At 39.7% G+C, this 12,152-nt stretch overlaps 1 protein-coding gene across 1 annotated transcript in view; it reads left to right on the plus strand.

The window, feature by feature from the left end:
- The window catches only part of etnk2 (ethanolamine kinase 2), a 16,888-nt gene extending 5,186 nt beyond the window's left edge, over nt 1-11,702 (plus strand). Inside the window, exons 2-8 of the mRNA XM_056243564.1 lie at nt 2,928-3,187; nt 4,256-4,396; nt 7,720-7,862; nt 8,844-8,927; nt 9,016-9,176; nt 9,375-9,448; nt 11,042-11,702. Of these exons, the coding sequence (XP_056099539.1) occupies nt 2,928-3,187; nt 4,256-4,396; nt 7,720-7,862; nt 8,844-8,927; nt 9,016-9,176; nt 9,375-9,448; nt 11,042-11,114 (936 nt within the window). The 3' untranslated portion in view covers nt 11,115-11,702. The remainder of the gene's footprint in view (nt 1-2,927; nt 3,188-4,255; nt 4,397-7,719; nt 7,863-8,843; nt 8,928-9,015; nt 9,177-9,374; nt 9,449-11,041) is intronic.
- The last annotated feature ends 450 nt before the right edge of the window (nt 11,703-12,152 follow it).

Here is a 12,152-nt window from a genome sequence, read left to right on the forward strand (position 1 = left end):
TCTATACTCTTGTAGACTCACTGTTTTGAAGCCAGGCTGAATGAACCTAATCCCGTTCTACCTCCACACAGATAGGCACTATGGGCGTAACGATACCCACATGTGACGATTCGATACATATCACGATACTGAACTCACAATACAATAGCATTGCGATACTCCAAGACATATGGTAAAAGGTTAACAAAAAATTTACTGTTGATTAAAATGGTAAATTTAGTATTACAGACAGTGTGGGTGTAAATGAATAGGCTTGGACTTGGTGCTGATAACCCAATGCACAGGACAATGTTGACACCAGAATAAAAATATTCATGATTCTGAAGCTGAAAATACAGAATTATTTTAGACGAACATGCTTGCACTCTGTCACTGACTAGATGTATTTAAAATAACGTAGGACACTTTTTACTGGTAACATCAGACATTTGGCATTATCAGGACCCACAAATATCCCCCCATTGCATTATTAACATTATACACTCACCGGCCACTTTATTAGGTACACCTGTCCAACTGCTCGTTAACACTTAATTTCTAAGCAGCCAATCACATGGCGGCAACTCAGTGCATTTAGGCATGTAGACATGGTCAAGACAATCTCCTGCAGTTCAAACCGAGCATCAGTATGGGGAAGAAAGTTGATTTGAGTGACTTTGAACGTGGCATGATTGTTGGTGCCAGAAGGGCTGGTCTGAGTATTTCAGAAACTGCTAATCTACTGGGATTTTCACGCACAACCATCTCTAGGGTTTACAGAGAATGGTCCGAAAAAGAAAAAACATCCAGTGAGCGGCAGTTCTGTGGGCGGAAATGCCTTGTTGATGCCAGAGGTCAGAGGAGAATGGCCAGACTGGTTCGAGCTGATAGAAGGGCAACAGTGACTGAAATAACCACTCGTTACAACCGAGGTATGCAGCAAAGCATTTGTGAAGCCACAACACGCACAACCTTGAGGCGGATGGGCTACAACAGCAGAAGACTCCACCGGGTACCACTCATCTCCACTACAAATAGGAAAAAGAGGCTACAATTTGCAAGAGCTCACCAAAATTGAACAGTTGAAGACTGGAAAAATGTTGCCTGGTCTGATGAGTCTCGATTTCTGTTGAGACATTCAGATGTTAGAGTCAGAATTTGGCGTAAACAGAATGAGAACATGGAACCATCATGCCTTGTTACCACTGTGCAGGCTGGTGGTGGTGGTGTAATGGTGTGGGGGATGTTTTCCTGGCACACTTTAGGCCCCTTAGTGCCAATTGGGCATCGTTTAAATGCCACGGCCTACCTGAGCATTGTTTCTGACCATGTCCATCCCTTTATGGCCACCATGTACCCATCCTCTGATGGCTACTTCCACCATGTCACAAAGCTCTAATCATTTCAAATTGGTTTCTTGAACATGACAATGAGTTCACTGTACTAAAATGGCCTCTACAGTCACCAGATCTCAACCCAATAGAGCATCTTTGGGATGTGGTGGAACGGGAGATTCGCATCATGGATGTGCAGCCGACAAATCTGCGGCAACTGTGTGATGCCATCATGTCAATATGGACCAAACTCCCTGAGGAATGCTTCCAGCACCTTGTTGAATCTATGCCACGAAGAATTGAGGCAGTTCTGAAGGCAAAAGGGGGTCCAACCCGTTACTAGCATGGGGTACCTAATAAAGTGGCCGGTGAGTGTATATTGCAGTTTAATGTAGTACTGACACTAAAACTCTGAAAACTTGAATTGTTTTCCCATAGTAATTTTTATTTTGGATGAACTATACACAATGCATATTGTCACTATCCACGATACATACTATTGCATTTTTGTATTGCGATGTATTGTGACACGGTATATTGTTACACCCCTAATAGGCACTGTTTACAGATAGATCATCAATGAAAAACAAGCATTGTGCCCAAACGTATTGTTCACAGCTGCTTTGGTACAGTCCTTTGAATGAAGCCAAAATGCTCAAAATAAAGCTCCTCTGTTGGCGCGTGGCATTTTGATGCCATTCATCAGATGAGCTCCGGCGTTCCAGACGTTTAGAAGAGCCACATGGTCATGTGACACTGGCAAAAGGGGCTAGTTATTGTGTTGTGTTTGTTGATGATAGCCACCTGGCCTACACTCAACTGACCATTCAAACTATTTTTAGAGGTTCAAACCATCCTACATATCACTTTCTGCTTGTTAATTACAAAGTTTGTTCAGATGGTTGTGGAATATTTGCTTTCAGCAGTGTATCTTAAACCCATTTACTATTGAGACGCAAGTTTTAAGTGTTGTAACCTTTCGACAAAACTGTTGAACGGTCTAAACGGCACCTGCTCAGAGATGAATTCATCCTCTGTATATCGACCACTGCCGCTGTTGGTACATTAGTCATTTCAGGAATCTCAGAAATGCATTGGTGGGTGGCGGGGCCAGTGCAATGAATTGTGGGATACATTGTCACAAGGACAAAGCATTTAAAGTCTTGCCGATTTATCATATGCTCTACCATGATTGACATTTGAATGATTGAAAATGGCTTATTTTATTCTTTCACACCCCTTATTAAGCATAAACCGTAAAGTCGAGTCGATTGTATATGTTTACAATTTGAATGTATTACTATTTGTTATAATATGTTCAATTCATGCTTATAAAAAAGATGCCACAGTGTGTGACGTCACATCACAACCGTCAATATGTAATAGGGAAAAAGGCATAATAAAAAAGCATGCCAAGTGTCCCACGGACAGTTAACAGGTTGTCAACATAAACTAGTTTGAGTCAACATGCATTACATTACGGAAGTAAAACTGGATTTGAAAGCCATTTCAATTTGACTGTGATGTCTATCCATCTTGTAAAAAAAGTAGCTGTGATTGCAGTTGAAATGTTTGATCAAGAGAGCCTTATGTCCCTTTTTTTTGTCCCCTCAGCTTTTCACAGATGGCACAACTAACAAACTGGTGGGGTGTTATGTGGAGGACTGCGACGAGGATGTGGTGCTGGTGAGGGTGTACGGCAACAAGACGGAGCTGATCGTGGACCGAGACAATGAACTGAAGAGCTTCCAAGTTCTACACGCCAACGGTTGCGCACCCCGACTTTACTGCACCTTCCAGAATGGCATCTGCTACGAGTTCATGCAAGGACGCGCTCTGGATACTCAAGACGTCAGGGATCCTGTGTTACTCAGGTGGGTCCGTTCTGCACACGGCACAAAATAGAAGTGTGGGTGTTCGTTTCTAAAAATAACACATTGAATTGAACACACTCATCTTAGTTTTTGGCCTATTTTCTGGAATATTTTTTGTCTTTTGTAACTATAATAGTGAAGTCATTAAAACTGACCTTAGCTCAGTCCAAAACCTTGTACTATTTATAAATTATACTAATTACATAATTATACCTCTTTTGACCAGATGCTAACATGTATTCTTCGCAAATAAGAGAATCCCAGAATGCAATGTGATGAGTTAAAATGATTAAATTATTATTATTATTCAAATATTTTTCATACACACTGAAATCAGTTTATAATACCATTTAAAAGTTTGGGGTTGTAAGGTTGGTTTTATTTATTTGATAAGATGCATTTATTTGATCAAAAATAAAGTAAAAACAGTAATATTGTTAAATATTTTTACAATGTAAAAGAACTGTTTTCTATTTGAATATATTTTTAAAATGTAATTTATTCCAGTGATGCAAAACTGAATTTTCAGCATCATTACTCCAGTCTTCAGTGTCACATGTTCTTTCAGAAATCATTCTAATATGCTGATGTGAACCTTCCTAATTATTATCAGTGTTGAAAACAGTTGTGCTGCTTAATATTTATTTGAAATATAATTTTTTTGTAACAATGTAAAAGTCTTTACTGTCACTTTTGATCATTTGAATGCATCCTTGCTGAATAGAAGTATAATGTATATAATGATAAAATGTACAGCATATAATAGTCACCCTTTGAAACATGTCTTTAAATATTGAAGAATGGCTTGTGGAAACGTTCTTCATATAGTCTAAGCTAACTGCAAATTTGGAGTGACGTTCTTGTGCACTCGAGACTGAAGTGTTCATTCCCTTCATGAGGGTCACGTAATCTCCTTCCAGGCACACAGTGAACCGTATTGCAAATTACACAGGTGACCTTGGACTAATATCCATTTTTCCACATAAACAGATTTTTCCAGGCATTGTGTTTAGGCTGAAACTGAGCATTGCAGTTTTGACCAACATCTTCCTTCGTTTTTATTGGCAGACTGATCGCCCGTGAAATGGCCCGAATTCACGCCATCCACGCACACAATGGCTGCATCCCCAAACCCAACCTGTGGATCAAAATGCGCAAGTACTTCTCGCTAGTGGCCACGGAGTTCACTGACCAAGCCTCTAACGCCAGGTAACCCTCAGGGAGTAAACAAAGCAGCATGTCATTCTCCATCAGTTTTGTCTTGGTTCTAGTTCTAAAGTTTGCATGCAATGGCGGATCTTTTCTTCTTTTTTCCTTCTGAGCAAATGTCCCGTAAATGACACAACTCTGTGCTGCACAACTCTGTGACTGACGTCTTGCAGAGAACTTGTATAGAAATTCAATTTTCCATCCGTGCTCATCATTGAGTATGCTTTGAAAGCCTTGCAAGACGAGGCGAAAATGAAGTATACACGGGCCTTGAAGGGTTAGTTCACCTAAAAATGAAAATGATGTCATTAATGACTCTCCCTCATGTCGTTCCAAGCACGTAAGACCTCCGTTCATCTTCGGAACACAGCTTAAGATATTTTAGATTTAGTCCGAGAGATTTCTGTCCCTCCATTGGAAATGTATGTACGGTATACTGTCCTTGTCCAGAAAGGAAATAAAGACATCATCAAAGTAGTCCATGTGACATCAGTGGGTTAGTTAGAATGTTTTGAAGCATCGAAAATACATTTTGGTCCAAAAATAACAAAAACTAGGACTTTATTCAGCATTGTATTGTCTTCCGGTTCTGTTGTGGATCCGCGTTCAGTGATGCCGCTGACGTAAGACGCTGCTGACGTGTGTCTGGTGTGTGTGTGTGTGTGTGTGTGTGTATTCTGGTTCTGTTGTGGATCCGCGTTCAGTGCCGCTGCTGACGTAAGACGCTGCTGACGTGTGTCTGGTGTGTGTGTGTGTGTGTGTGTATTCTGGTTCTGTTGTGGATCCGCGTTCAGTGCCGCCGCTGACGTAAGACGCTGCTGACGTGTGTCTGGTGTGTGTGTGTGTGTATTCTGGTTCTGTTGTGGATCCGCGTTCAGTGCCGCTGCTGACGTAAGACGCTGCTGACGTGTGTCTGGTGTGTGTGTGTGTGTGTGTATTCTGGTTCTGTTGTGGATCCGCGTTCAGTGCCGCCGCTGACGTAAGACGCTGCTGACATGTGTCTGGTCTGTGTGTGTGTGTATTCTGGTTCTGTTGTGGATCCGCGTTCAGTGCCGCTGCTGACGTAAGACGCTGCTGACGTGTGTCTGGGGTGTGTGTGTGTGTGTGTGTGTATTCTGGTTCTGTTGTGGATCCGCGTTCAGTGCCGCTGCTGACGTAAGAAGCTGCTGACGTGTGTCTGGTGTGTGTGTGTGTGTATTCTGGTTCTGTTGTGGATCCGCGTTCAGTGCCGCTGCTGACGTAAGACGCTGCTGACGTGTGTCTGGTGTGTGTGTGTGTGTATTCTGGTTCTGTTGTGGATCCGCGTTCAGTGCCGCTGCTGACGTAAGACGCTGCTGACGTGTGTCTGGTGTGTGTGTGTGTGTATTCTGGTTCTGTTGTGGATCCGCGTTCAGTGCCGCTGCTGACGTAAGACGCTGCTGACGTGTGTCTGGTGCGCCCGAGCTTCGTTTACAGTCTGAGGGAGACGCACGCTGGAAACTGGAGACGCACGCTGCATTTTTTTGCCCAGCCATATTTATTTGAACCCGAATACACGGACGCACCAGACACACGTCAGCAGCGTCTTACGTCAGCGGCGGCACTGAACGCGGATCCACAACAGAACCAGAATACACACACACACACACCAGACACACGTCAGCAGCGTCTTACGTCAGCGGCGGCACTGAACGCGGATCCACAACAGAACCAGAATACACACACACACACACCAGACACACGTCAGCAGCGTCTTACGTCAGCGGCATCACTGAACGCGGATCCACAACAGAACCGGAAGACAATACAATGCTGAATAAAGTCGTAGTTTTTGTTATTTTTGGAGCAAAATGTATTTTCGATGCTTCAAAACACTCTAACTAACCCACTGATGTCACATGGACTACTTTGATGATGTCTGTATTTCCTTTCTGGACAAGGACAGTATACCGTACATACATTTTCAATGGAGGGACAGAAAGCTCTCAGACTAAATCTAAAATATCTTAAACTGTGTTCCGAAGATGAACGGAGGTCTTACGGGCTTGGAACGACATGAGGGTGAGTCATTAATGACATTATTTTCATTTTTGGGTGAATTAACCCTTTAACTGACTTTGTAACTTTTCAGACCTTTTTCATGCTCAAACAGCAACATTACACACTAAAGAAAGTTAAAAATGTAACAAATCATAATAGGTCCTCTTTAAAACTTAACTTATCTCATAAAAATGTAGATTATAACTCATCACAGCTCAGAAAGGCACATTAGAATTTAGATTTAGCTTAGACAGGTGTTTCATGAGATCCAGATTGTATTTGTCCATCTAATCTCATGCTCAGAGCTGTTATGTCACATAATCATCTCAATTGTCTTCCTTACAAAGATGCCGGCTCTTAAAAGCTGACGTTTATCGGGAGCCAGAGATCATGCACATTCAAAGTCATTTACGTCATCAGTCATTAAAGCATTTGTTTAAACTAGAGTTTCTCTGATAGAGATTTTATTATTACTCCCCAATGTCTAACAGGACGATTTTACTCGGTAGTTTCCTAATACTATAAAACAAGTCATAAACTTATGGAAAAAAAGCATGCAACAAATCACAGATCAGTCAGAGAGGCAGCTGGGTTTTGTGTGAGCCGCTGCATGGCAAAAGGAGATTCTAGAAATAGCTCCTTAAGCCCATTATAAGGGGAGAGTGGTCACTCAGACGGGCTTTCTCATTGGTGGGACTGGACCACATTATCACTGCCTTAATTTCTCTTTTGTTAATCCATCCTTAAGATAAATGACTGAAGCATTTTTAAATTGTTGGTAATACTTTACAATACGGTTCCAGTTGTTAACATTTTTTTACAGTTTAATTACTTAACATACAATGCTATATTTATTTCAACATATACAGTGAAATACAGTGTTAAAATTAAAAGTAAATATTATTAAATGGATCTGAGTTAACATGAACTAAAAATGAACTGGTGTATTTTTATTAGTTAGCGACAAATGCAACAAATTTCTACTATTGCTCATAGTTAAAGTTAGTTCCCAGTGCATTAACTAATGTTAACAGATACAACTTTTGATCTTTATTAGTAAATGTTGAGATTAACATTAGTGAAGATTAATGAATGCTGTAGAAGTGTTGTTTATTGCTAGTTCATGTTAGCTAATGCTAACAAATGAAACCTTATTGTAAAGTGTTACCAATTATTTTCCCAAACGAACATCAGTTATAAGCAACAATCTAATTTGTGGCATTATTGTGTTGTCAAACACTCTAGTCTTTCTGCCATTTGCTTGAATCACTGATCTCTTTTCGTGTTTTTTTATTATTATTTAGAATTCAGCAGGAAGTGCCCAGTCAGGAAGTGCTTGAACAGGAAATGATGTGGATGAAGGAACATCTGTCGCAGCTGGGCTCTCCTGTAGTGCTCTGTCACAATGACCTGCTCTGCAAGAACATCATTCACAACGTAAAGGAAGGTGGGTAATATGTCAACATCCTGACAATATAGAATCAAACTGACCATATTTACTATAAATTATTATCATAAATGCTTTAATCATAAACACTTTATCAAACTGCACTAAATTTCTCTGCCTCTGCTTTTCTGTTCTGCTGGTGTAGCCAAAGTCATATGGGTGAGAAAAATAATATTAGTAATTTCATAGCCCACTGTTCATGATCCATTCAAATATCCCAAGCGTCTGTACAAATTTTAGTGTTTTTATTAGTCTTTTATGCTCACCAAGGCTGCATTTATTTGATAAAAAATACAGTAACTGTAAAATTTGATTACAATTAAAAATGTCAGTTTTTTTGTTTTAATGTAAAGCATCAGCATCATAATGAAAATTTTCAGCATCATTACTCCAGTCTTCAGTGTCACATGATCCTTCAGAAATCATTCTTATATGCTGATTTACTGCAGAAAAACATTTTTTATTATCAATGATGAAAACAATACTTTGGATTCTTTGATGATTAGAAAGCATTTATTTGAAATTGAAATCTTTTGTAACATTACATTATAAATGTCTCCAATGTCACTTTTGATCAATTGAATGTGTTCTGGTTGAATAAAAGTGTTCATTTCTTTACAAATAAAAAACACCTGTCTTTTGTCTTAGCACTCAAGTTAAAAAAGCTGCAGTGTGCATTCTTGCAACAAAATGTCAAACATTTTGACTGGTTCCAGGTTTCTCAAACACAACTGCCGCCTCTTCCATGCTACCTCCCGTGTTTTATTGTTTAGGCAAACATGACGCCCTGCATTTGGTTAAGCCAGAATTTGACATGTTGGGCGGCTCAAACAAACAAAGCAATGTTGACACCGCTATAGAGCCAGTGTTACACTTTTCACTTATGGCATTAAATTCGGGGGTTTTGTTTGAAAAGGCACTTAAGACTAATATTTTGTCTTGTTTACTATGAATCAAACCCTCTTGCTTTTTTCCCCCCAGGTCATGTTCGGTTCATCGATTATGAATATTCAAGTTACAACTATCAAGCATTTGACATTGGAAATCATTTCAATGAATTTGCAGGTAAGCAGCATAAAACAAATATCATTCATAAAAAATGATGCTCTGGGAACTGATTTGCATTACCCTTCTGTGTGTGTGTGTTCATCAGGCATGAGTGAACCCGACTATAACCTTTATCCCAGTCGAGAGATGCAGTTGGACTGGTTGCACACTTACCTGCAGGCCTACAAGCTCTTCACCAAGAAAGGTGAGGAGGTGAGCCAGAGTGAACTGGAGACGCTCTACGTACAAGTCAACAAATTTGCTCTGGTAAGTGTTGCATGTGCAGAGGACATTAGAGGAGAAAATGTTTTGATAATGCAGGATTTATGAAATTGATATATGGTTGTTTATTCCAAGGTATTGGATTACAAGTTTGTTGCATGATGATTGCTGTCAGTGATACATCTGTGTGTGGACTGAGCTGGAAGGCTTTCCCCTAAAGTTCTTGTTCTTCCGCTTTGGCAGGCCTCACATTTCTTCTGGGGTTTCTGGGCCCTGATCCAAGCCAAGTACTCCTCCATCGAGTTTGACTTCCTCGGGTAAGCGGCGTATCCAGCCTTTCATCCTTGTATCATTTATACAGGCATAAAGATCATTATCAACAAGAGAAATGGGGGTTAAAGGCAGATAAAGAGTGTACAGTGTAAGTGACAAAAAGTGCTAAAGGAGCCAATAACCAGGCAAGTAACTTAATACACTTGTGTAACCTAATCTAAAATTCTATTCAGGAAAAAAATCCTGAATATTGCAATGTTAGACAAATCAGACAAAATGACTTAATAAAAATAAAAAAAGAACAACAACAAATACCTGCTAATATTACCTATATATATATATGCATATACTCCGATTTCCATTTGTTTATGCATTGACTGAAATTTTATTTTATGTAAGTCAAAATATAATTTGGCCAAAGTTCAGTTTACAAGTAATTCATTGACCAGAAATTGCCTCAAACCAAAGTTAACACCTTAACCATTCACCTTACAGAAACGCATGACACCTGAATTGAAGGTTAGATCTCTTGGGTTCATGGCTAAATAGAGTCCTAAAACAGTGTCCATTATCTTTGAAACTTAAAAATACATTAGACCTGAATCCGTGTATGAATGCTTCAGTTGGAGATAAAGGTCTTATATGAAGCTCTCCCACATACTGCGCATGAATGGGTGCGGACTCTTAGTTCTATTGCCCATAGAAACCTGTCAATGGTGTTTGTTTTCAAGTGGTGAAAAGCAGATTTGATTCAGGACAAGTGATTTGTGGCCTGCCACCCTCTGTGACTTTGGCACTCCACCTAAACCGCACTCGAAATCTTCAGTGTTGTGTATCTGTACTATGTACCACAATTAAACTTTACTTAAGTTATTCTCGACTTGGTTTTTCGGGTGAGTTATGTCATCCGTAGGCTGAGGATATTTTTGTTGGTGTCGTGGCTCACTTTTATTAAACTGGCTCAAGTAATATATTCTGTAAACTTCCTACATCGCCAGTTTCCAAGCAACAGGTCGTGGTTCCTCTCAAGCTGCACCTTTAAACAACAAATCCCTGCCTGCGCAGATGAGATCAGGAGGGGTCTCACAGCCTGTTTAAAAAATCTGCCTCTTTGCATGTAGAAAAAGGATAAAAAAATTATGATGTAAATTTATTTAAACTTCGGTGTCTCTCAGAGCAAAAATTTAACCAGGTCTCAGGGCAATAATGCCACTGAAATTTGTTGAAACCTTTTTTTTTAATGTTATCTAATATTTGATATATTTCATAAGAACCATAAAAAAATGTAAATGTATTTTTTGCAGTTATATTTAATAATGCATTTCTATGTGTTTTATATTATAGCCTACTCAAAGTGCTACAAACATAATACATAACATTACAAACATAGTACTTAATACATAAATACATTTAAAAAATCATGTTGATTTTATAGATAACAGCCATAATTGGTCAAAACTATATTCAGTTTAAGTATTCGACAAATGGAGGATTTTTATTTTTGTTAAAAAAATTATTTAAAAATATTATATATCAATTATTGGAGATAAATATGCCCTTAAAAATGAAGTAAAATTCTGATTCAATTAATTCAATCCCATTCTTAAATTGCTGATTTTGTCATATTCCTTGTCTAGGTATGCCGTGCTACGTTTCAATCAGTACTTCAAGACCAAACCTGCAGTAACGGCCCTGGAGATCCCCAAATGAGACGTCAAGACTGAGGGGACAGCGCTGGTATCTGTTGGCCTCATCGTTGACCGTTTGACCATTGAATCAGAGGCCTTTTCAGTCAGGGGGAGGGTATGAGGTACAGCAGGGGTGAGCACTGGGACCTCTTAAGATTGGTTGACAACTTGTCTGCCAAGTCTTAGTTCCACAAATTCTTGATTCCTTTTTCAACAACCATGTTTCTCTTTGGGACTCCACATCTAGTTGATCAAGTTTCCCATAAAATGAGTGCATATTTATGTTTTAAATACAATTTATTTATTAATTGTTATAAGGCACTTGTTTTGCACCAAAGTAAGCCTTCCATTCTTGGAGCCGACTTTGCTTTGGAACTTCTTGTTATGGGTTTTGCAGTGTGAGAGCCATTGCAAACATATGCAGAATGATTTGCTGTGAAGGAGGCCTGTAGTGATGTTTAGCGAGGATATTTTTTGATTCTGCGGGCGTTGATTAACAAGAATCATCTTAGCCTGTGGCTTCATAATGCCTAACAGATATGGCCCACTCTTGCAATGACAAATGTGCAAAGACCCAAAAATGTGCTAATGCTTTCAGATTTATCTCACAGCGCTGTAATAATGAGAAGAAATTGGGGTAATGGGTAAAAATCTGGGTTGCTAAAACAAAGGTTTCCGGTTTAGGGCCAATCAGGGGTGACTCAGGAACTAGATAGTTACTGAGGTCAAAAATCCTGCCCTGTCCTGCACTATTACGCACTTGAGCAAATTACTTAACCCCAGCAATTAGTCCCCCGTAAGTCACTTTGGATGAACAGTGTCAGCTAAAAGGCAAGTAACCAAGTAACCAATGAATGAAGTCAATCTGACCTCACTTCAGACATTCCTAAGAAGTCAGGGCTGTGAGAAACCTCAGCGTCTGTAGGACCATGTTTCCACCTATTTAGTTTTTATGGTTGTGAGAAGTTCTGTTGAATTTTCCACTAGTCAGAGGCTGTGGAATATTACTGCCCGCTCCCCCCTTTCTTTTCTCGCTCTCGGTCCTAAATGCGTCTGCATC

The sequence above is a fragment of the Rhinichthys klamathensis genome, unplaced genomic scaffold (genome assembly GCF_029890125.1).
Source record: "Rhinichthys klamathensis goyatoka isolate OS25496 unplaced genomic scaffold, OSU_Roscu_1.1 h1tg000810l_1, whole genome shotgun sequence".
Lineage (NCBI taxonomy): Eukaryota > Metazoa > Chordata > Actinopteri > Cypriniformes > Leuciscidae > Rhinichthys > Rhinichthys klamathensis.